Below are 21,259 nucleotides of genomic sequence, written 5' to 3' on the forward strand. Positions count from 1 at the left end.
GCCCCCAAACATAGACTCCATACCCTGGGACTGACTGTCTCCCAGGGCATGTAAAGTCACCATTGACTTTACATACCCTGGGACTGACTGTCTCCCAGGGCATGTAAAGTCACCATTGACTTTACTAGTCTAAGATTGTGAACAGAACCAGTACAAACCATCATATTGTGGAAGTACTGGTAGGGGTAATTCGATTGCCCCTGGGTCTGTTTTTCAAGGGGGCACTGTCCAGTCCCCCCTTGTCGAGTTTCTAGCTGGTGGCAGTGGTTACCACGCAAAATATTCCACCAGAATATTTCCTATGGGATTTTCCCATTCATTTTAAACGCACCACTTTTTTTGGTGCAATGTTAAAGATACCGCCGGGTTATTTAATATTTATTCCCCGGTTGGGTCTTTTTGCCAGGACTCTGTTTTAAAATGGCGTTTGTGTTCGCCTCTGTAACTCCAACCCAAGTCGAGCCCTTTGTTCCACTTTTGGCGCGCTTCTGCACAGAAGCCTCCAAAAGTGGTGCCCCTCTCTGGGTCTACAGGATGTGTGGGAGGGGGGGGGGGGAATAGGCACCCTGGACTGAGTTGCCTCGGCAACTCAAGTCGCACTCTTGTGTGATTGGCCCATTGGTGAGCCGCCCGGCTCACCACTTAGCATGTTTGAGTGACAGCTAGGACTGATGAATGGGGGTTTTCTGCATAAAAGCAGGGCTTTGGGGACTGGAACTTCAGACGTCGCCACAGGACCTAAAGAATCCGAAGAGGGAGAAGCTGAGCCGACCTGCAACGACGACACCACCGTTGGAGCCCTGCTGAACCGACTCACCACTTCCCAACGACAGAGAAGATCTTCTTCCAGGAGAGTCTTCTTCCTTTAAGCTGGTGGGGTTAACCAGTTCGCCCTCTTTTCGCCTTCCTGGATCGTCTCATGGTTGAATCGCCCGTGCCAAGCACCCCGGCGGCCGGAGAGCCACGCTTCACCACTACCGAGAATAAAAGGGTAGTACCTTTTAACCGGGAAACTCCGCGGCTGGTTTCTTCCCTGGCAGTGCAACGACCTCCAGCTTTCCTCCACGTCGAGATCTTCTCTTCCCCTGGACGAAGCACCGACTTGCACCCGCTGCCAGGAACAACTACACCCGCTGGAGCTTTCTCACCATTTCAGGTACTGTGTCCCGCCTGGTCTCCCTTGCAACAGACTGTTCAAGGTGTCCCGTAAATCCTTGACTCTCTATCTTGGGGTGACCTCGGACCTGTTAACTAACTTTTCTGAACTGATCGAACTCCTTTTTGAACTATCTGCAAAGACTTTTAAAGTGTACTTCAACTGTGTGATCTTGGGCACATTTCCACCTTGCTCTCCTTCTTAGGGCAGGCCCACTCTTGAACTTTTTGCTCTACAGTAGACCCTTCCTTTCTTGTCTTGCTGTGGTTCTTTAAAAGTGTTGGTATTGTGTGTTCTCCTATTTCTGCCTTTTCTCTCCCTTTTTAAATAATTATTGGAGTGCCATCTTGGTTAAGCGCTCACCTCTGTGTTGATAATAAGTGGTGTTCTTTTCCTAAGACTTGTCGAATAATTAATTAGGGAGGTGTATATATTTCTAGTGACTATGTTTGAACTTGCTTGACATATTAGTGCCAGTGTATTTTTACAAGTGTTTTTAAATAAATAATTATATTCTTTTATACCAAAGCTCTGGTCAGTGTTTGCTTGTGCTACTGTATTTTTGTACCTAATGTGTATACTCTATATACTGCCTAACTCTTCTTGAGAGAAGTCTGGCTGCTCAGCCACAGCTACCAGGTAAATCTGGGTGGTGCAGACTGCTACCAATTGGGTTTACAGCGAACACCTGTAGTCTTAAACTTTTTGCAGTGGTCCCTAAGGGAACTGCACAGGTCCTGCCTAACATACAGCACACAGTATTTCAATAGAATAACATCATTCGTGTGATGCGGCACGCAGTAGTTTCAGCAGAATAGCATCAGATTAGCAACAATCATGTGTTATGATAGGCTGTATTTCTGCGGAATAACATGATGCGGGAGGTTGTAGGTCGGGAACGGGTAGCGGCGTACTCTATTAATAATCAGGAGAGTAAGAGCAATTAGAATTAGGCTGGGTGCTCGTCGACCGTATCACTGTGTTAGGCCTTCAATGGGCGCAGTGCAATTGTGGGGCATAGACGCAGTGAACAGAGTATGGGAGAGGGCAGAGATAGGTGAATAATTACTATATGATAGTGCACACAGACATCAGCAAAGTTTAGCACGGGAGAGACACGCGCATAGAATGATGCGTATAGTATACTTTAATAATAATTGCTGGCATGTCCAAGAATGCTGCGCTTACTGCCAATACTAATGGAGACGTGGTGGCCGTAGGTCCATAGGCCAGTAGTTATACTGGGCAAATCAGTTAGTATTAAGACATAAAAGTAGCAAGGACATGAGTAATGAAACGGGCAGGGTTACTGGCTTGGGCGACTGGCGGTTTTGGACAGGCTCAGGACAGGAGCCTGAAACGCAGTGCTTTAACAAACCGCACCTTAGCTGCATGGTCATAGCCTGGGTTCGCAGAGAGTCTAGGCAGCCGAAGACTTTCCGGGGAAGGCGGTTCTGCAGGAGCTCACCATTATTGCACTGGGGACATGCGTGACCCACCCAAATGGAAGTACAGCAATGACCCTGGTCCCTGGCAGGACACAAAAGAGGAATTACTAAAAGAACCTGCAGAGAGGGAAAATAAAGGTGAATAGGAAAGTGGTGAGGTCTGCGCCATGGCATAAAATGTCTGTAGCCATTTGATGGTATTCTAATCCTACTGGTATTGAGGGTCTATGAGTAAGAGGCGGACACAAGGGTGGCATGTTGATTGTCAAATACTTTTATTAACAAAAAAAATGAGGGGGGGATAGGAAAAAATCCCAACTAACCCTACCTCTAAGAGGGGTTTTCCTACCTAAACAAAACTAGTTCATGAAATTGGCTGTCAGAAAGTCCAAAGTAAAGGTAACTGTCCTGTGTCCAAATCCTAACCTATCCCTCACAAGCTAAACTTAATATAATGTGACTAGGGAAATGTCTTTTGGCTGTCGACCTGCAGCCCAGCATTGCAGTTCAAAAGAAAAGTTCCAAAAAGGTGTTGAAAAGCAAACACAAGTTCCACAAAGCTCAAGGGGTTGCCTCCCTTTCCCCAGTCTTATCCAAAGTGTTTTCCTTCTCTTCAGTGCTCGATATGTCCTTAACTATGTTTGACAGACCTGTCTCCCAGGTCCTGCGACCAGGAAGAATGTCGTGGACTCTTTCCCAAGCTGCCCGAGAATCCCAGGCCCTTTGTGAGCAGACCTGGCTCCCAGGGTACTGCGGCGAGGAAGACTAACCTGGCTTTCTCTCCCAGACTCTGAGGGTCCAGAACCCTGTTTTCTCAATACCCACTTCTTGTTCCACTCTCCTGCCAGGTGGGGTATTCAACATACTTGTTGTCGCTGTTCTTTTCTCTGGTTTCACTTCCACCCACAGCCTTGGTTTACTCTCCTGCCAAGGTCGCTGAGTAACTTGTGCATGTTGGCTTTCTATTTCTCTTTGCCACTGGTCTGGGTGAAACTCCCCAGTGCTGGTCCCAGTCCCCCTTTGCTTGGTCAAACTCCACGTTCTCTTTATCTGATGTTTACTCCCCTGCCAAGGGATGTGAAAGTCATCTGTAAATGCAAAGTTTGTATTTCCTCTTAATGCTCTTTGGGGTATGTTTTCCCAATGTGCGTCCCAGACCACCTTTAATGCGCTGCTGCATGTCGGAATATGTTTACATATGGTAGTCCTTACTTCACGAAGTGTTTATCGCGTTCTGTGGGTCTCAGCTACCCTAGTACCTGCATGGTGCGGTCTGCCGCTCTCCAGTTGTGTTTGGCTCCCCCATGATCTTTTGTGGCTTCTTCAGTTACCTGGTGCCTTCTCCGTTGTCTTGCGAGCTCCTCTAGCAGCCACCAGTGGGTATAATGGTCATTATAATCTAAAACGGGTGTCCAGTTCTAATAAAAAAGAGGGGGGGGCTCATTAACATTTCGATTGAATGTGACATCACCATAAATTAGCATATCAAAGTGCCCTCTGAAGAAAATTGGGGCTGGAGGGACTGGGTCCACCCATGTGTACCTACCCTTGATTTGAAACCTGATCTGAAATGCAAAATCTGCCCGAGGACAAAAATCCAAAAAGTTGTTTGTCTAAATCAGACAGTCAATTTGTGATTCCTTAATCTAAATATGCCCTGGGTGGATCGATATGGGGGGTGGCCTTGTAGAACTCAACAAAAAATTACAAAAGTAGTCAAAAAAGGACTGTAAACCGGTGCAAGAAGTAACAGTTTTATTCAGGGCCCCAGATGCAGCTAGGACAGAAAATTCAAACAGATTGCGGTATGATATTTTATTTATAGCACACCTATACGCATGTGTTTTAAGGCGCAATGAGGCAAGGGAGGGGAATGGGAGGGAACAAGACAACTATCTTACTAGGCCCAGTGACATTGAGAATGCACAAGTGCAGGGGAGAGGGGAAGAGGAACAAGTGCACGGGATAGGATTAACATTTAAACAAGAAGTGCGGCCTGCAGGTGGCAGTGAAGGGTTAAGTGCAGAAAACAGGATAGATAAGTGCCAGCATGGGGTGGTTGTAAGGTTGCAGATACAGCCCCAAATGCAGGGTTGCCAGGGGGATCAGGGGTGCAGGTGAGCAACTGGGAGGCCAGGAACCTGGGCCCGTGGTTCAGAGGGTAGCCAGGTAACCAGTGCAATTACAGAAAGGAGATCAACAAGGTAGCGCAAGAGAAAAGGCAGAAGCAAAGGGGAAAGTCTTGAGCTGCTTCCGGAACCGGAGATGGTTCTGCTCAAGTTTCAGAGAGGCAGGGAAGCTGTTGCGGAAGGAGGCGCCAGCTGAAGCGAGAGATCTGCCCCCCACTCGTTGCTTTGAAAAGGGACTGATCCTCAGGGAGTTGTAGGTGGAGGAGCGAAGTGCTCGAGTAGGAAAATACTTCAGGAGAGAAAGCTGGAGATATTTTGGTCCCAGGCCCCAGAAGGCCTTGCAGACAATGCAAAGGGTCTTGAACTTTATTCTTGCAGCCACTGAGAGCCAATGGAGAGATGTCAGTGCTGGAGAGATACGATCCCTGGGCGTGAGGCCAAGGACCAGTCTCACAGTCCTGTTCTGGATGAGTTGCAGTGGACGAGAGTAGAGGCAGGCAGATTTAAAAGGAGGCTTTTACAATAGTCAAGCCTAGAGAGAACCAGAGCTCTAGATACAGTGAGCTTCTGGGGGAAGGAGAGGAGAGGAAATGAAGAATGCTTATGAGGAGGTGCAATTGGTAGTTTGACTTCTTAGAGACATTGGAAATATGAGGAAAGAAGGAGAGGAGTCGAAGATAATCTAGTGGTTCTTCGCCTCAGAGGTGGGAGCAGGAGGGGGGCCAAGGGAGGCCGGCCAGAGAGTGGCGGGAAAGAGGGGTGCGGGTATGCCGATAAGGAGGATCTCTGTCTTGCTTGCATTCCGGAAGAGATCATTGGCTGCGCACCACTCCTGGATTGGAGTCAAGACAATCTCGGATAACAAAGGGAGAGGAGGTGGAATAGGGGAGCCTGAATGCGAGCTGGGTATCATCCGCATAGTACTGGAAATTAGGGCGATAGCGGAAATGCGGTGGGCGAGAGGGATGAGTATTGGTTGAACAACCAGGGAGAAAGGTTAGACCCCTGGGGAACACCGCAGGTGGAGAGGGAGATGGAGGAGCGGAAGGACCCAAGTTGGACCTAGGAGGGTCTGTCAGAGAGGAAAGAAGTCAGCCAGGCCAGAGCCTGGTCAGTGATACCCTGGTTATCACAGAGATGGTTGAGCAGGATGGAATGGTTGACCATATTGAAGGCAGAAGAGGGATCAAGTAGGATGAGGACAGAGGGGAGATTAGAATCCAGGTTAGAGCGCAGGTCTTCACAGATGTTCATGAGAGCGGTTTCCATGCTTCTGGCTGCACTGAAGCCAGATTGATGGTCATGGGGACAACCAACAGATTCAGTGTGAAGATTAAGGTGGGAGATGGCCAGCTTTGCCAGGAGTTGCCAAGGAAAGGAGTGATGGAGATTGGGTGATAGTTGGCTATAATGGAGGGGTCGGCTGAGGGTTTCTTGAGGAGAGGAGGAGAGGGTGCACAAGAGTGCTGCAGGGGGAGGGCAAGGTTCCAGAGGCAAACGAGTGGTTGCAGAAATCAGCCAGGGCATGGGCGAGGGTGTCAATGTGGTCCTTGATTGTTTTTGAAAGAACAGGGAAGACCCTGTTTGGAGGAGGTTTTCATAGATTGGACTTGTCTAGAAACCGCATCCGGGAAGAAGAGAGGAAAGGCAGAGAAGGGAGGGGGTGGGGTGGCTACTGGGGGTCCGGAGGAAGAGGAGAGAGTTGAGGGAGAGGCTGGAGAAGCCGAGAGGGTGGACAGGATGTCCGGGGTTTTAGAGATGAAGTGAGAAGCCAGGGCCGTACATAGGGCCTGTGAAGGGACAGGAGAGGTTGAGACTGCGGCAGGATTGGCCAGCTCCCTGCAGATTTTAAAGAGATCAGCCGAGTTTCTGGGTGCCACAGAGACGCAGGCTTGGATGTGAGCTCTCTTCTTAGTGAGGACGGAGATTCGATATTGCCTTTGAAGCAGGCGGCAGGCCAGTTTGTCAGAGGATGTACAAGATGCCAACCATTTCCTCTCGGCCACCCTACAGTTGCATTTAAGGGTGACTAGGTCTGAGTTGTACCAGGAGTTGCCCTTCATTTTAGGCTTCATGCGGCTCCTCATGACGGGGACAATTACATCGAGAGTATCGGAGATAGCAGAGTGGAGCATGGGCAAGGCTGTGTCAGGGTGCTAGTCAGCCCGAGGTGCAGTAGGAGGAGAGGAAGATGCACCAAAAGCCTCAACTGACACACGCTTCATGGGTCGAATGACTGAGACAATGGGTGGCAGTGTGGCGGTAGGCTTGGCCTAAGGGGTAGAGAACGAGAGATGAGGAAAAGAGGAAGTGGTCACTCAATGAGAGAGGAGTGGTGAGAGGGTTAGAGAGGAGGAGGTCTGAGGAGATCAGAGAATCAAGAATGTGCCCTGCAGAGTCGAGCCAGAGGGAAGAATAGAGAGAGACGCAAAGGTCGCAAGAGTCCAAAGAAACTCCCCTAAACTAAGAACTTGTTTACAAAACAAAGTAATTAGGATTTGTGATTGTGCGACATGAAAGAAATCTCCCCACGCAGAACTGATTGGACTTGGAACCCTTGTAGAAAAGCATACATTGCGAACAACCATTGGGTCCACATTACCTCCCACACCGCCATCAATTATACCCTGTGATGTCACAATCCACCCCCAATTCGCACAGCACAAAGTTAGGTCATTGAAACATTTGAGACGACTGCCAGAACCTTATTCAACTGCCTTTGTTACCTCATCCTGATTCCCATGAGAATGGCTCTCCATCAGAGCCTTGAACCACGGACATACTACCATACAATTGTTGCATATCAATAAAATTCTAATCCGTTTCCCAGGGAAGATGTCCAATGGGGCAATTTGAAACCGCTGTGATTCTTTTCGCCTCCATTAAAAAAATTGTATTTCATAAATGATTTTTAATTATAAATTGGTCATGTATAACTTATTCGTTGTCGAAACCTGTGAGCTCTAATCTGTGACCTCGAAAAATAACAACCATTGTGTTCTTTTCACAGAGCTGGCCTGGGACTGCAGACTCTGCACTAAATCCCCAGCCACAGCGGCCTTTGCTGCGCATTAAAGCTAACACGCGTTTAAACCAAAAGCAAGCTTTTAAGACTTAGTTACCACATTTTTCATTCTACCACTAAGTTTGGTTATACTTGCCTGTGCTCCTGTATTTATGGATTCGTTTTATTAAGAATTTTACTTCACAGATATGAGAAAGAGGCCCCCAACCTTGTACAGTGCTACCCTCGCAGCTGATAATTGTGTTCTGTTATATGGCGTTGAACTTGCATCTTTATTACATTAGCCCCCCTTTTATTAATTTATGAATAACTAAGTTTTTTTGAGCCTCGCATTCCTTTTTAGCTACTTCTTTTTTATGTATCCACATTTTTTTCAACCGTCTCATGTTTCCCCAGTCTCTGCCCAACCGTTGAAATCTTCCCCCGTCCATAAACACTCTTTCCCATCCTTTAGGCATTGAATCCATAATTCGTTATAATTGTCAACATCTACAAGCTGTGTAAAAGCTCATCCATCAGGATCCTCCACTTCATCCTTCCCCACTATATTTTTTTTCTACCCTTCATTTCAAAACTATTTTTGTCAACACATAAGTGTAACATCAAATGTCCTTTGTTTGTTAAAATATCCTTATAAAATGTTCTTAAAAATGCAGAAGGTGATGAGAATGAGCACTAGCTCGGAGACAGTCACTCAAACAATCCAGAAGCCCAAGTAGGTACCCATTCGAATACTCTGTCCCGCCAGTATTTTGCTTGCACTCCATTAACCTTGCTTGTCATCTTTCCCTGGAGTGTCTTCATCTCTTGTGAGGCTGCACTTAGAGTTCCATTGGAGGCATCACCGTCGGGTATTGAGGTGCAGCAGCTTTTCCAAAATCGTGCAGACACCTCCTCCTTCTTACTTAGTTTGTATCATCATTGTAGACTTCGTCAATAGGCTGTGTTATTTTCTTTAAAAAAAGATAAACCTATGAAAACATAATGTTCTGTATCTCTTTCAGACAATTGTTACACTTGCTGAAGCTGGCTGCTTGGACATCCGAACGTTTTGCACGTCTTGCCTTGTGAGTCCAGCTTTCCTATATTTTTGAAGCAATTAAACAACTGAATGCTATTCCTGAATCATGTTGACCCTGCATGCTTCTGTGCTGTTCAGGTTTCTTCTAAACAGCTTGGGGACGGTTCCAGGTTGCTTCCCAGGGCTTCACAAACTACAAACAATAGTACCACACCTTTTCACTTTAGTAGACTTGTATTCTGCACTGCTAAACCAAATAAAGACATTAAGAGTTCTGTTTTGTAAATGAATACATTCTCCCATCATTTAAATTACGCACCTTTTCTTTCCAACTTTTCTCTTCCCTTATGACTTATTTTTAGTTTTGGAAGTCCTAAGAACTGTCTGTCCTTAGCATTCCTTGGCTAGACTGATATTTGTGTGGAAAAGACTTAATTGTGCTGCACAATGCAAAAGCAGTCAATTGCACTTAGGTTTATGCCATGTTGCAGAGTAATCCCTCAATTAGTGTATAGAGTATCCCTAGAAAGTACCCTTTATTGGCGGAAGTAGTAATGGAAGACGAAATGCTTAATGCGTACAGATTTCTTTTGTAATTGAGAATCTGATGTAGGACATTTTAGTTAGTGGATACTGTTAAAATGAGGCTCATGGAAGTGTGAAAACAGATCTTCCAATCTTCACTGTTCTTTTAATTTTCTTCCCCGGTCTTTCTTCACAGGTGAAGAAGCCATTGCGTTCAGTGCATTGTCATGCCTGTGGCTCATGTGTAGCCAAATATGACCAGCACTGTATATGGACTGGGAGATGCATAGGTAAGATGACTTTGGGGGATGTGTTTAACTTTAGTTACTTTCGGTGACGAGCAACTAAGGTTCTGGGAGGCGAGTAAGTAGGTTGTGCATGATTGTTGGTTATGTCGGTGTGGAAGATGGAGGATAACACTTTCTTCCCCTGAGGATTCCCAGATTGGAGTAGGTGTGCAGCATCTATGCCCCCCCGGACTTAAAATGGGGCATAAAGTAGGACGGGCTGGGACACATGTAGAGGCTCTGGGGTATCCAAATGTTACCACTCTCTGGTGGCTCATCACTTTGCAAGTGAACATCCCTGGTCCCCACAGCCATAGTTGCCAACATGACCCATTCCCATCTGTAGGTGCTTATCCAGTCCCTTTTTTTTCTTTGCATTCTGGGATTATGCCCACAGCTCCTCCGATGCCAAAAGGAAACACAACTGATATGACTTTATCACAATAGTGCCTCTTTCACATAGAAACAGGTGGCTTAAACAGGGCTGTGTGCCTCCAAGAATGCAAACTTGTTGCTGTTGGACCATGGCCCCGTGTTAAATAGTCAGCCAGTGTAAATTGGCTTTAATCCTGAGGAGGGGGCTGTCGGTGACAACAAGTGTGCTAACTCATTGTAAAAGTGGTTGTATTTGAGATGATTTCCAAGCATGCCAAGATTGTGTGCCTTTTGTGTTGCATTCTAGCTACGTCAATTAGAAATCCTCATGTTCAATTTCAGATATGTCCAGTTGCCATTATTGTATGTCAACGGGTGCTACACCATAAGTATGAAGGTGCACAGAGATTGGCCAGATATTGGTATGCATTTAGTGAGCTCCGATCTTGCCTTCAATGATTTCCATGATATGAACCATTATTACTCTGACCCCTTTCAAAGCAACGTCTGATGCTCTAGTGGTTCCCTACCAGAAAATGAAAACCCTCTTTCACAACTGTGAATATTATCTATACTTTGACCCCCACATTGGAAAGCAGAAACTTCCAATTAAAAAAAGGGTTCTCATGAGTCTAAGAATAACATTAGTAGCTTGAAGCAATGCTTGAAGGTTTTGTGATATTGTTTTGTGACATTGTGTAAAGGCTAGACGGAGGACTTGGCAAGACTTAAAGCCCACTTCCTGCCACCCATATGTCAATACCGGATGTACAGATTCTAAACCTAAAATAGTATTGAAAGCACAATAGCAATGGTAAAGCTATTCTTTACAAAGAACTTGATTTTTTTTTTTCTTTTCAAATGATCATGAGGGCAAAGGTAGCACCTTTAACACATGATGACCTCAATTGCTAGTAGGTGTGAATATTTTTTGGGACTGACTTTACCTTGGGTGTGTTGTTAGCCCGGATGTGTTACTTCAACTAGTTTAGCTTCCCTGTAAAACTGAACTTACTGCAACTGTGTGGGCCACGAACGGGGACCCCCGACTGCAAGCACCTCAAATGTTCTAATCTCCATGTGATGGATGAATGTTGGTGCTACTAGGTGTGCCCTGGAAACAGTGCAGGTATTAGCAACCTGGTATCCTCGTGGCTGTCACCTCATCTTAATGTTGGCACTTTATTTTGTGTATAAGCATTTCAAAATGTCGGAGAACGGAAATAAAACATGGACACAATTTCAAAATGATAGTTCTTGTTTTCAAATGTGCTGCTTCAATACCTCTGTTTACAAGCATTCATGTTGTATTCCTTTATCATATCCATAAAAAATGGCTGCATAGAAATGTGTACTGTATGCTTGCGATTGACAATTGTTATGGCACAAAAGGTGAAGGGGAGTTCCTATTGTGGAAAGGTTGTTTCTGACCAGTGCTATTAGAGTGTAGCTGCGGTTTGGCGGTGGTTTCTCCTTTTCCTTAGGATCATTTGGAAAGCATTGTGGCAATTACGTGACCCACCCATTGCACCTGAACAGCTACAAAAACCTGCTGAAGCATGCTCCTGCACGCGCTGCTGATGAGTGCTACGACAGTGTAGCTGCGGTTTGGTGGTTTGGCTGACCAGCAGCGGGCTGCAGGTACGACTCGGTTCGGAAGTCGGCGCGCAAAGCTCTGGAAGTAAACAGTTTTCAACAAACATGCTATTAAACCAAGACCCTGGTTGAAAGCCAAGCCTGTACTGAACTATGCCAGCTCAATATAAAAACAAAAGCAATAATGCATCCTATTATCTTCGCTCCAGGCCAGCAGAGCTAGACAGGCTAACGAGAAAGGAGAGGCAAGTTGAAAGGCGGCCACAACTAGGGAAAGAGTCTGATGGAAGTATTGGAGCATGCCCCGACCGACATGGCTAGGGGGAAAACAAACACTATTTTGTAGCAGAAGGGCATCCAGTCATGAGAACTCAACCTACTAGCACTTTGAGAGCATACAAAACCCACCTAAATAAGTCAAAACCGACATCTATTGATAATTTGTTACTGGAACTGTGCAACTCCCTTTAGCGAAGTGTGAATGCCCCGGTGGCAGGCCACAACGCCATTGATTTGTGCTCCAATATGATTCGGAAAACAAGTGAGACTCCGGCAAAAAAGAACCACCATCCCGCCTATTGACATCACTGTTACTGTTAATTGAAGAGCAAAACACAGATTGTAACGAAACAATGTACACAGAAGAGTCAGGCACTGAGGCTATGCAATTTGCTCCAACGATATTACTGAAGCTCTGTGGGAAAATGCATGAGAACATCAAGGCACAGGAAACAGTGCTGACCCAAATTGCATCTCGACTACATGCTGAGGGAAGGGGTCCCCAAAATCCTCCAGACAACACTGAAAACTCCCTGGGGGTATGTTCGGACAAGGAGAGAACAGAAAAGGTGGTGGATACAGCGTCTAATGATGAAACCCCGAATGCAAAGGATAACGCAGATATTGACTCTGAAGATTCCGGTCTGAGTGATAATAGCATCTATTTGACACGAAAGGAACAAAGAATACAAAAAAGTAAAGCTATGAAGGAACAAACATTAAGGAATCAACATTCCTATTAAAGATGACAGATGAAAGCTCGCAAAAGTCTGAAGAAGGAACTAAGATCAATGTAAAAAAAAGTAAGAAAACATGTCAATAGAAGACAAACGACAGGAGAGAGTCAGGTAAACGAACTAGCTGGCTGATAGGCACCTGCTAATATAGCTGAGGCTCAGGAAGACAAAGCACAATGTTAAGTGACATAGATGAAGTCAGTAATACTTAATTTATAGTAAAGACATGCTCTACACCGGACCAGAAATCAGAAAAGCGGCCATCAAGAAATGAAGTGATTGAACAAGCTACATACATATCTGAGATCAAGGAGTACAAACGGTCTTCTAGCACTAAACTACCATTTAGAAGAATTCTCCCAATTGCATCAGAGAAATTGCTAAAAAGGCAGACCATACTGGGGTTTTTTAATGCTATCCCCCAACTTGAAGGTATTGCTCTCCAAAGACTTGGACTATGTACAATTGTTGGAATGTACCACTGTCACATCTTCAATTATTCACTATCCTGCACAGGACACCGTTGACCTAATTGAGCCCTTTACAAAACTAATACTATAAATGGGACATGTGACAATATTGGCAACGACGACCATTGTTAAGTCGAACAAAGCTAAAGTGTTACAAGACTGAATTTAAAGATCAGAGGCGACCAGCTTGATACCTTGGAATCCCAATTATCTACGAGAGAAAAGAACTGACACAATGGTCAAGATGGGCAAAGCAGAGCCATCATCTGATTCTACAGAAAGGGAATTGGCTTGGTTATCGTTTCTTGCCAGTAAATAGAATACATCGGCCAAGTGCCACAATCATAACGTGGAATAATCGTGGTCATTCTCATTTCTTAGATATTGAAAAGGGCCCCAAACCACTGATTGATGCTGAAGTGTTCAGTTTGCAGGAAGCTTGGCTATTGCAGGAAATAATGCTTTATGGCTACACAGTGCATCAAACACTGGCAGAAAAGGGAAAAATGGTCCGGCTCTGTGGGGAATTATTGATTGGAATAAACAATAAAATGGCTGTTAGAACAATAGAAACTATAGGTAGTAAACACCATTTATTGCCAGTGGAGATTGAGTTTAGGGGATGTGTGAAATAAAGAAAGTATTTCTCTCCAATGTAAATGTGCCCCAGGGTGGAGCCATAACTATGGAGATATTTGGCATCATTGGCAGCACCATGACAGATCGGTTTGACGGAGGTGGAACATATCCTGGTAATTATTGGAGGGGACCTAAATGCCCATCGCCTAATGAGCCCAAACAGCCAGCTGTCAGTCCACAGTAGATCTCCCAATAAACACAGTAAAATATTGCTCAAATTCGTGAACGAATGGGGACTCCATATGCTAAATTGAGCCACAACAGAAGATGCGCCCAGTCAGAATATGTGGAGGGGAAACGGTGCAACCGCAACCCTAGATTACTTTTTTGTTGGTGCCTTGGAGGTGTACTTTGTACAAGATATGTGCTTTAAGTTTAATAGTCATAGCGATCATGCTATGCTGACCGTCTCACTGAACCTAAATAACCTTGCGTCGTAAAAGAAAATGGGGGATGTGGTGATGAGCGCTGGCGTAAACCCAGTCACCTGGTCAGACAGGAACATCAAGATCATGAACATACACTTGGCTGCTAATCTCGAACAATTCCTCATGCCAAACATTTGTTATAAAGCAGAAGAAATGATCGAGAGGAATAAAGATCTAATAAGAGGTAGTCCCTCTGGTAAAGAGGTATACCTTTAGAGACGGTGAAGCTAAAAGAAAAACATTTGACCCTGCCATAAGTGTAAGTTAAGACAAAACATCTGATCCATTGCAAGGTCAGAATGAGATATTACCCGGGCTCAAGTCAGAATAAAAAAAGAGAAGAATGCCTATAGAAATTTGGTAAAAAGATGGCACATGAGCAATAAGAACGCACAGTGGCAAAATATGTTCAAGCTCATCACTAGGACAGACGCAAACAATATGGAAACGATTTCATGGATTACAGGCAAACAAAGCAGGAATATTACTTAACCCGGCCAAGGAGCACTAGTATATACACAAGGTATACTGCTTTGATTCTACCGATAGTGATCCTGTGTCTGATTTAATAAAGAAATTGTATAACATTACTTTTGATGAGCTTGACATTGTGCTGAAAATTAAGGGATTTAAAGGATCCAGGGCCCACGGCTTGCCAAATCCTGTCCTGAAAAAAGACTCTGTGATCTTGGGTCAAGTCCTACAAAGACTATTTAATAAGATCTGTAAAAAAGGAAAACTCCCCATGTAGCTGGAAAAAAGCACTCATAATCCTCGTCTGTTAAAAAACGAGAGAAGTGAACCGTCCAACTATAGATTGTTATCTATGTTACACTCAACTGGTATATTGTTTGCTTTGCTGATCCTGGATAGATGGAGATTGTGGGTGGATAGCCCTGAAATACTTGGACCATTCCAGATAGGCTTCAGAGTGGGGCCTGGCACAGTGCACAGCTTACTGCTACTAAACACCTTGCTGCAAACAGCACAAGAGCCAGGAACTCCATCTCTCCATTTGCTTTTCGCTAACTTTAAGTCAGCGTTCAATACAGTCAACCGCGATGAACTGTGGAGCAAGCTGATTACTTGGGGTACCCCGGAGGATTTGTTGCATATGCTCTGTGACTTTGATACTGACACCTCTGTATTAGTTAAGTTTGGATAGCATGGGCTTGTGCACAAGGGACATTGCAACCATCAAAGGCTTAAAGCAAGGCTGTGTGCTCATGCACATGCTCTTCAACCTGTACATGGCTGACCTGCCCGCAAGTCTAGGAAAAATAAAAGGCTTTGCCCCTAGGATTGGGACAAGACATGTGCATTGGATATCCTACACCGACGACGTGTATTACTATTGTAGGCCTAAATCGTTCAGCACAGGCACTGTACAAATTTGCCCAGAATTACGAGCTAATTCTAAACCTAGAAGAAACCCAGCACATGATAATTGGCGGGAAAAATGGGAATATCAAACGCTGATTGACTGAGTCACAGAATGTAAATATATAGATGTGACAATAGACGAAGACCTAAATAGGTGGAAATTAAATGAGAAAAAAGCTCAAAAGCCCAAGTTCTTACTACTTTCATTAAAACAATTCGGAAAACATTGCTGGATACAGGCGAAATGGTATAATTAAAGTTTATAGACAATGCACGGCCCTCTGCCATAGCGTACAGCCTGAATGCATTGTACCAGTTGAAGACAGACCGGAGGGTGGGCTATGGAGGCGAACCCTGTGTTTACGCAGGGTGTCCCAGTACAGACAATCTGCCTCGTATTGGGCATTCCATCAGTTGCTGCTCTGGTCCTTATCAGACGTGACACTATACATAAAGGCGAGAGGAGAACCCAAATGCCCTATGCTGGCTTGTGTGGGTGCCATTTTGAAATACAAGGACCAGGAGGCACTATGGCCCTTTGGAAAACAGATGTAAGATTGGTTTGTGAATTTTGGGTGGACTCCTGTCTGTGAAAGACTTATGGGCTAATCAAGGAATCCACCAAAAGGGTGGGACTATGGGACTGGGGACAAAACTAGTAACGTCTATCCACCCTAAACACCTATGGAGAATTTGTATCCATAGACACAACATACTTGGCAATCCAAAAATACCTCATTAATTGCCCAGGCCCTGCATTGAGGAGATTTATAAAGCTCCTACGGTTGAACCAACTACCTTTAATGGAGGTACTGGGCCTGAGGAAATTGTGAGATAAAGTGCATGAGGACTGTGTCAAAACAAGAATGTGTCCAAAGTACTTTTGTATGCGGATGACCTCTTAGTCCTAATCTCGAACCTGAAGTGTTCATATCCGGAGCTTCTAGCAATTCTGCATGAATTTGGCAAATTTACTAATTGTAAAGTTAATGTAGCAAAGACTTTGATTTATCCGATTTCAGCATCGTGTCATAGGGGGTCGTTTCAGGCGTATCTGGAGATGTGGGCTGGTTCGGGTCTTAAATATTTGGGTATTCATATAAATAGGGATGTGGAGTCCTTGCTTGCATACAATATCTGTTTGAAAGTTGCAGAGGTAGACCGTCTTTGCTGTAGATTGGAGGAGTTAAAACTAACCTTATGGGGGAAGGTTAGCGTAGTTAAGATGTCCCTTCTTCCGAAATGTTTGTTTTTAGCATGCTCCCTCTGACGTTTTCAAAAATTATAATGGGTAGCATCAATAAATCCTTGGATAGGTTTGTGTGGAGGGAAGGAAGTAGAGCAAGAGTCCCCCAAGATGTTTTTTTTTTTCCAAACATCTTTTTATTGGTTTTGTACACGCAATCGGGCATTGTGTCATTATGTTACATGCACCAAAAACAGCACTCCGTTGCTTGTTATTACAGGAGACAATAAACATAAACAAAAACAACAAGTCTGTAAGGTCTCAGGGGGGACGATGGGGGGGGAAGGAGGGAGGGAGGGAGGGAGAGAGGGAGGGAGGGGAGAACATGGGTTGTGTAACAGGTGTAAGAACCCAAGGACGCTGTCTGCACTTCGAGTTTACATTGGGAGGTGACTGGATCTGCATGGTACTGAGCCTTCATTAGTTCGTATATGCTCTTGAGAGCGGCAGGATGGGGGAGGGGGAAGGCAGAGGCAGTCCCGGGCCCTTATGTCTTTCCCGTTGGCTTCCCCTGACTGTGATTTGTGTTCCGCTCTTTCGACCTCCTCTTTAATCTTACTTGTCCATCCATCGGAGTCGGGCCAGGCCTGGGTATTTCTGTGTGTAGTCCAGGAATGGGGTCCAGGTTTGGTAGAATTTGTGTCTGTTTCCAAACCGGAGGGCTGTTATTTTCACGGCCGCTATTATGTCCTAACACTTGCCCACTGAAATTTTAGCTGCCATCAGCAGGTGGGCGCATAATTCTGTTCTGTTGCCCGACAGAGGGAATTGGCCCTAGCCGCTTGCTCCCAGGAAGACAATACCTGGTTCCCATGGGATTGTGAGGCCCGTGATTGTGTTGACTTGATCTAGCACGGCTTTCCAGAATCTGGCGGCCTTGGGGCATGTCCATAGTAGGTGGTACAGTGTACTCATGTCCGGACATCCTCTCCAACACAACAGGGAGATCGCGGGGTTACATTTATTGAGCATCTCTGGGGTTCAATACCACCTATAGCATACTTTGAATGCCCCCTCCTTGTTAGATACGCATTTGGAACTTCTGTGCACTCTGGTCCAGATGTGGTCCCATTCCTCAGGTTCGATGGGCCTCCCTATGCCTTTCTCCCATCTGTGCATGTATGGTTCCTTGCAGGTTGGGTCAGTTCTGTAGAGGATCCTGTAGAGGGTTGATATTCTTCCCTTCGGGGGTTGGGGGGGTGTCACTGTGAGGGTTCGCTCCAGGGCTGGAAGGTCTCTGCTCCCGAGATTTTTCATGACACTGCTTGAAAGCCAGTGTCTTAGCTGTGAATATCTGAATCTCTGTTTCCGCAACTTTGAATTTCGCCTTGCAGGCTAAGTCCAGGGGGTTTCCATCTTCAAAAAAGTCTTGACCCTTCTCTAGTCCTCCTTCTTTCTATCTCTGAAAGTTATTAGGGCTAGTGCCCGGCGAGAATTCCGGGTTCATCCAGATCGGGGTGAGTGGGCCTGTTATGCTTCGGCTATTCCACAGTCGCGCTGCTTTCCTCCAGTTCGCCACCGTGTTTTCGGTCGCTGAAAGAGGCTGCATGTCTGCTTGGATGCTGTGTCTTTTCATGTGTGGCAGTGAGTCTATCGGAACTGGGCTCCAAGTCTCCTCCAGCTCCAGCCAATGGGGTTTCGGAGTGGCGGAGGTCCAGGTGAAGGCCAGCGAGGGCGGCGCTGCAAGGATATATCTAGCAACATCTGGTGCTCCTAGGCCTCCCACCGCCCGTCCTCGAAGCATAATCCTCCTCAGGATTTGTGGCTGCTTTCCTTCCCATATATATATTTCATGATGCTCCTTTGCAACTTCTGTACCGCTTGTTTCGGAATGGTAGCTGGCAAGGCTGAGCAGTGATAAAGCAGTCTGGGAATTAGGTTCATCTTTAGAGCCGTGATTCTCCCAAACCAGGAGATTTCCTGTTTATGCCAGCGTATCAGGTCACTTTTGAGTTCTTTGAGGAGCGACGGGAAGTTTGCTTTATATATTCTATTGGGTATGAATGGTAGCTGGACCCCTAGATAGGGCAATTGCCTTTTCGCCCAAGGTATTAGATAGTCGTTTTCCAGCGCTATTGGCCACGTGGACTTGGAGAGATTGACCTGGAATCCTCCCCGAATTCCTTCAGTTCCATCCACAGAGCTTTCATGGACTCCTTGGGTTCAGCCAGTGTTAAGAGGACATTGTCGGCGTATAGGGCGGCTTTATAGACTTGGTCTTTGATTTCCAGGCCATGGATTGCCATGTTGTGGCGAATTCTATTTGCGAATGGCTACATGGAGAGGGCAAAGATGAGGGGGGCAAAGGGGACATCCTTGCCTCTTGTTATTTTAATTATGTTGGATCTGGTCCCATTCATTCTGAGCCTGGTGGATGGGTGTTGATAATTGGCTAGTGTCCATTTTAAAAAGTTGGGTCTGAATCCATATTGCTTTAACGTTTCTTGGATATAGCCCCAATCTAGCATGCCAAAGGCTTCATGCGCGTCGAGAGATGTGACCATCATTTCCAAGCCCTTCCTATTGGCAGATTCAATAATATGTATGGTTCTCCTTATGTTGTCGTGAGTGCTACGACCAGGGATGAATCCGGTCTGGTCCGGGTGGATAATGTCTGATAGTAGGGGCGCTAGCCTGTTCGCTAGAATTTTTGCAAATATTTTGGCGTCATTGTTCAATAGGGTGATGAGCCTGTAAAAGGCGCAGTGGCTTCGATCCCTTCCGGGCTTCAGTATTAGCACAGTTAGTGACTCCTCCATGGAGGGGGTGGTGGCTCCCGACGATAAGAACGAGTTGAACAGGGCCGCCAGCTGGGGTGCGAGTATGTGGGAGAACTTCTTATAGAATTTGGCCATGAGCCCGTCTGGTCCAGGGGTCGAGTTTTTCAATGTTGAGATGACCTTGCTCACCTCTTCCGCAGAGATAGGGTCTTCTGGGGCTTTCAGTTGAGGATGCAGAGAGTCCGGCTCGACTCCTGGTAGATATTGAGACTGTGCGGATTTACCCATTGGGGGCCCTGTCATGATTCCCTTGTGGGGTGCTGTCATAATTTCCAGTTAGAGTGGCGAAGAGTCCCTTGGGAATCCAGGAGACCTTGAATATTGTTTGTCGACTGCAGCTTTTTAAGTTTGTGGACCAGAAGCCGGTTTGCTTTCTTACTGTTCACATAGTAGAATTGCTTGGTGTAGGTTAGTGCTCTGGCTGCCTTGTCCGCTAAGTGCATTTCTAGGGTTCTTTTCGTTTTTTGTAGTACGTGGCTCAGTTTCTTGTTGTGGCCTTGCTTGAGGATGCGTTCCGCCTCTGCCACCTCCGCCTCGTGCTTGTCCTGCTGTAACTTGTTCAGTCGTTGGAGCCGTGCTGTGTAGTCGCCTGCCACACCCCCGATTACTGGCTTCATTGTGTCCCAGACGATAGGTTCCGGCCTGTCCCTGATGGTGTTCTCCTTGAAGTAATTCTTGAGGGCTTTTGCAATTTCAGTTCTGATAGCTATGTCTGTCAGAATTTGGTCTTGTAGTCTCCAGTATCGCTGAACCTGGTCGGGCAAGCCTTGTACCCTTAGTTTCATTGTGACCGGGGCGTGATCCGATAGAGCTCTGTGTCCTATTTGTATGGTTTCGACACAGGGGATGAGAGCACTAGGGAGGAGCAGCAGGTTTATCCTTGAGTGCCCCAGATGGGCATGAGAGAAAAATGTATAATCTTTATTCTGCCATGGCGAGAGCCTTGCCGAAGTCCTCCTTCGTCAGAGGGAGCGATTTGTCCAGGTTCTGGTCTGGTGTTAAATTGAAGTCGCCACCCATTATTATGCGGCTCTCTGTAAAGGTTGAGAATGGGAAGAAGATTGCGAAGGAATAGGCCTTGTACAACATTCGGGCCAAAAGCCGGTTTGCAGCTAGGGTGACGGGAAGCTCCACTAGGAGGCCTTTCAATAGTATGTATTGCCCCTCTGGGTCTCTTTTGACAGTTATTTGTGTTAGCGGCAGGTCTCGGCTTAGTAGTATGCCATGTGAGAAACAAGATTTACAAACCTAATCGTTCAATGGTCACGCTACATAGACGATGTCATCCTCCCATGGAAAGGGACACCAGAAGAATTAGGCCATTATGTTGACTACCTCAACCAAAACAAATATGGAATAGAATTGACCAGTCATCTGAGCACAGTCCAAATTGATTTTTTGGACCTTAGAATTACAATCCAGGAAAATAAAATCATCACAAGAACCTTCCGGAAACCAACAGAGGTTAATTCAGTACTACATGCAAGTAGCTGTCAACGGAAAAGTGTAATTCAGAATATCCCACAAGGCGAATATATTGGAGCCAAAAGAAACTGCAACACACAAGAACTTTTTGACGAAGAATGTGATCTTCTCGACCTAAGATTCACGAATAGAGGCTATTCCGGTAAAAACCTCATGGAAGCCAGACAAAAACATCTGATATACCAAGGGAAACACTACTCGCCCCAAAAAAGAAAACCACAATCGGAGACATCAATCAGATTCGTGACTA

The 21,259-nt window shown here is 45.7% G+C and overlaps 1 protein-coding gene across 2 annotated transcripts in view; it reads left to right on the top strand.

The window, feature by feature from the left end:
- Positions 1-21,259, top strand: part of ZDHHC13 (zinc finger DHHC-type palmitoyltransferase 13) — a 1,364,100-nt gene that overhangs the window by 1,107,597 nt on the left and 235,244 nt on the right. For both annotated transcript variants that reach the window (XM_069623461.1, XM_069623462.1), the window contains 2 exons: positions 8,763-8,825; positions 9,501-9,594. In XM_069623461.1, coding sequence (XP_069479562.1) covers positions 8,763-8,825; positions 9,501-9,594 — 157 coding nt within the window. The remainder of the gene's footprint in view (positions 1-8,762; positions 8,826-9,500; positions 9,595-21,259) is intronic.

This window comes from Ambystoma mexicanum, chromosome 11 (assembly GCF_040938575.1).
Source record: "Ambystoma mexicanum isolate Mex_15411 chromosome 11, UKY_AmexF1_1, whole genome shotgun sequence".
NCBI classification, from domain to species: domain Eukaryota; kingdom Metazoa; phylum Chordata; class Amphibia; order Caudata; family Ambystomatidae; genus Ambystoma; species Ambystoma mexicanum.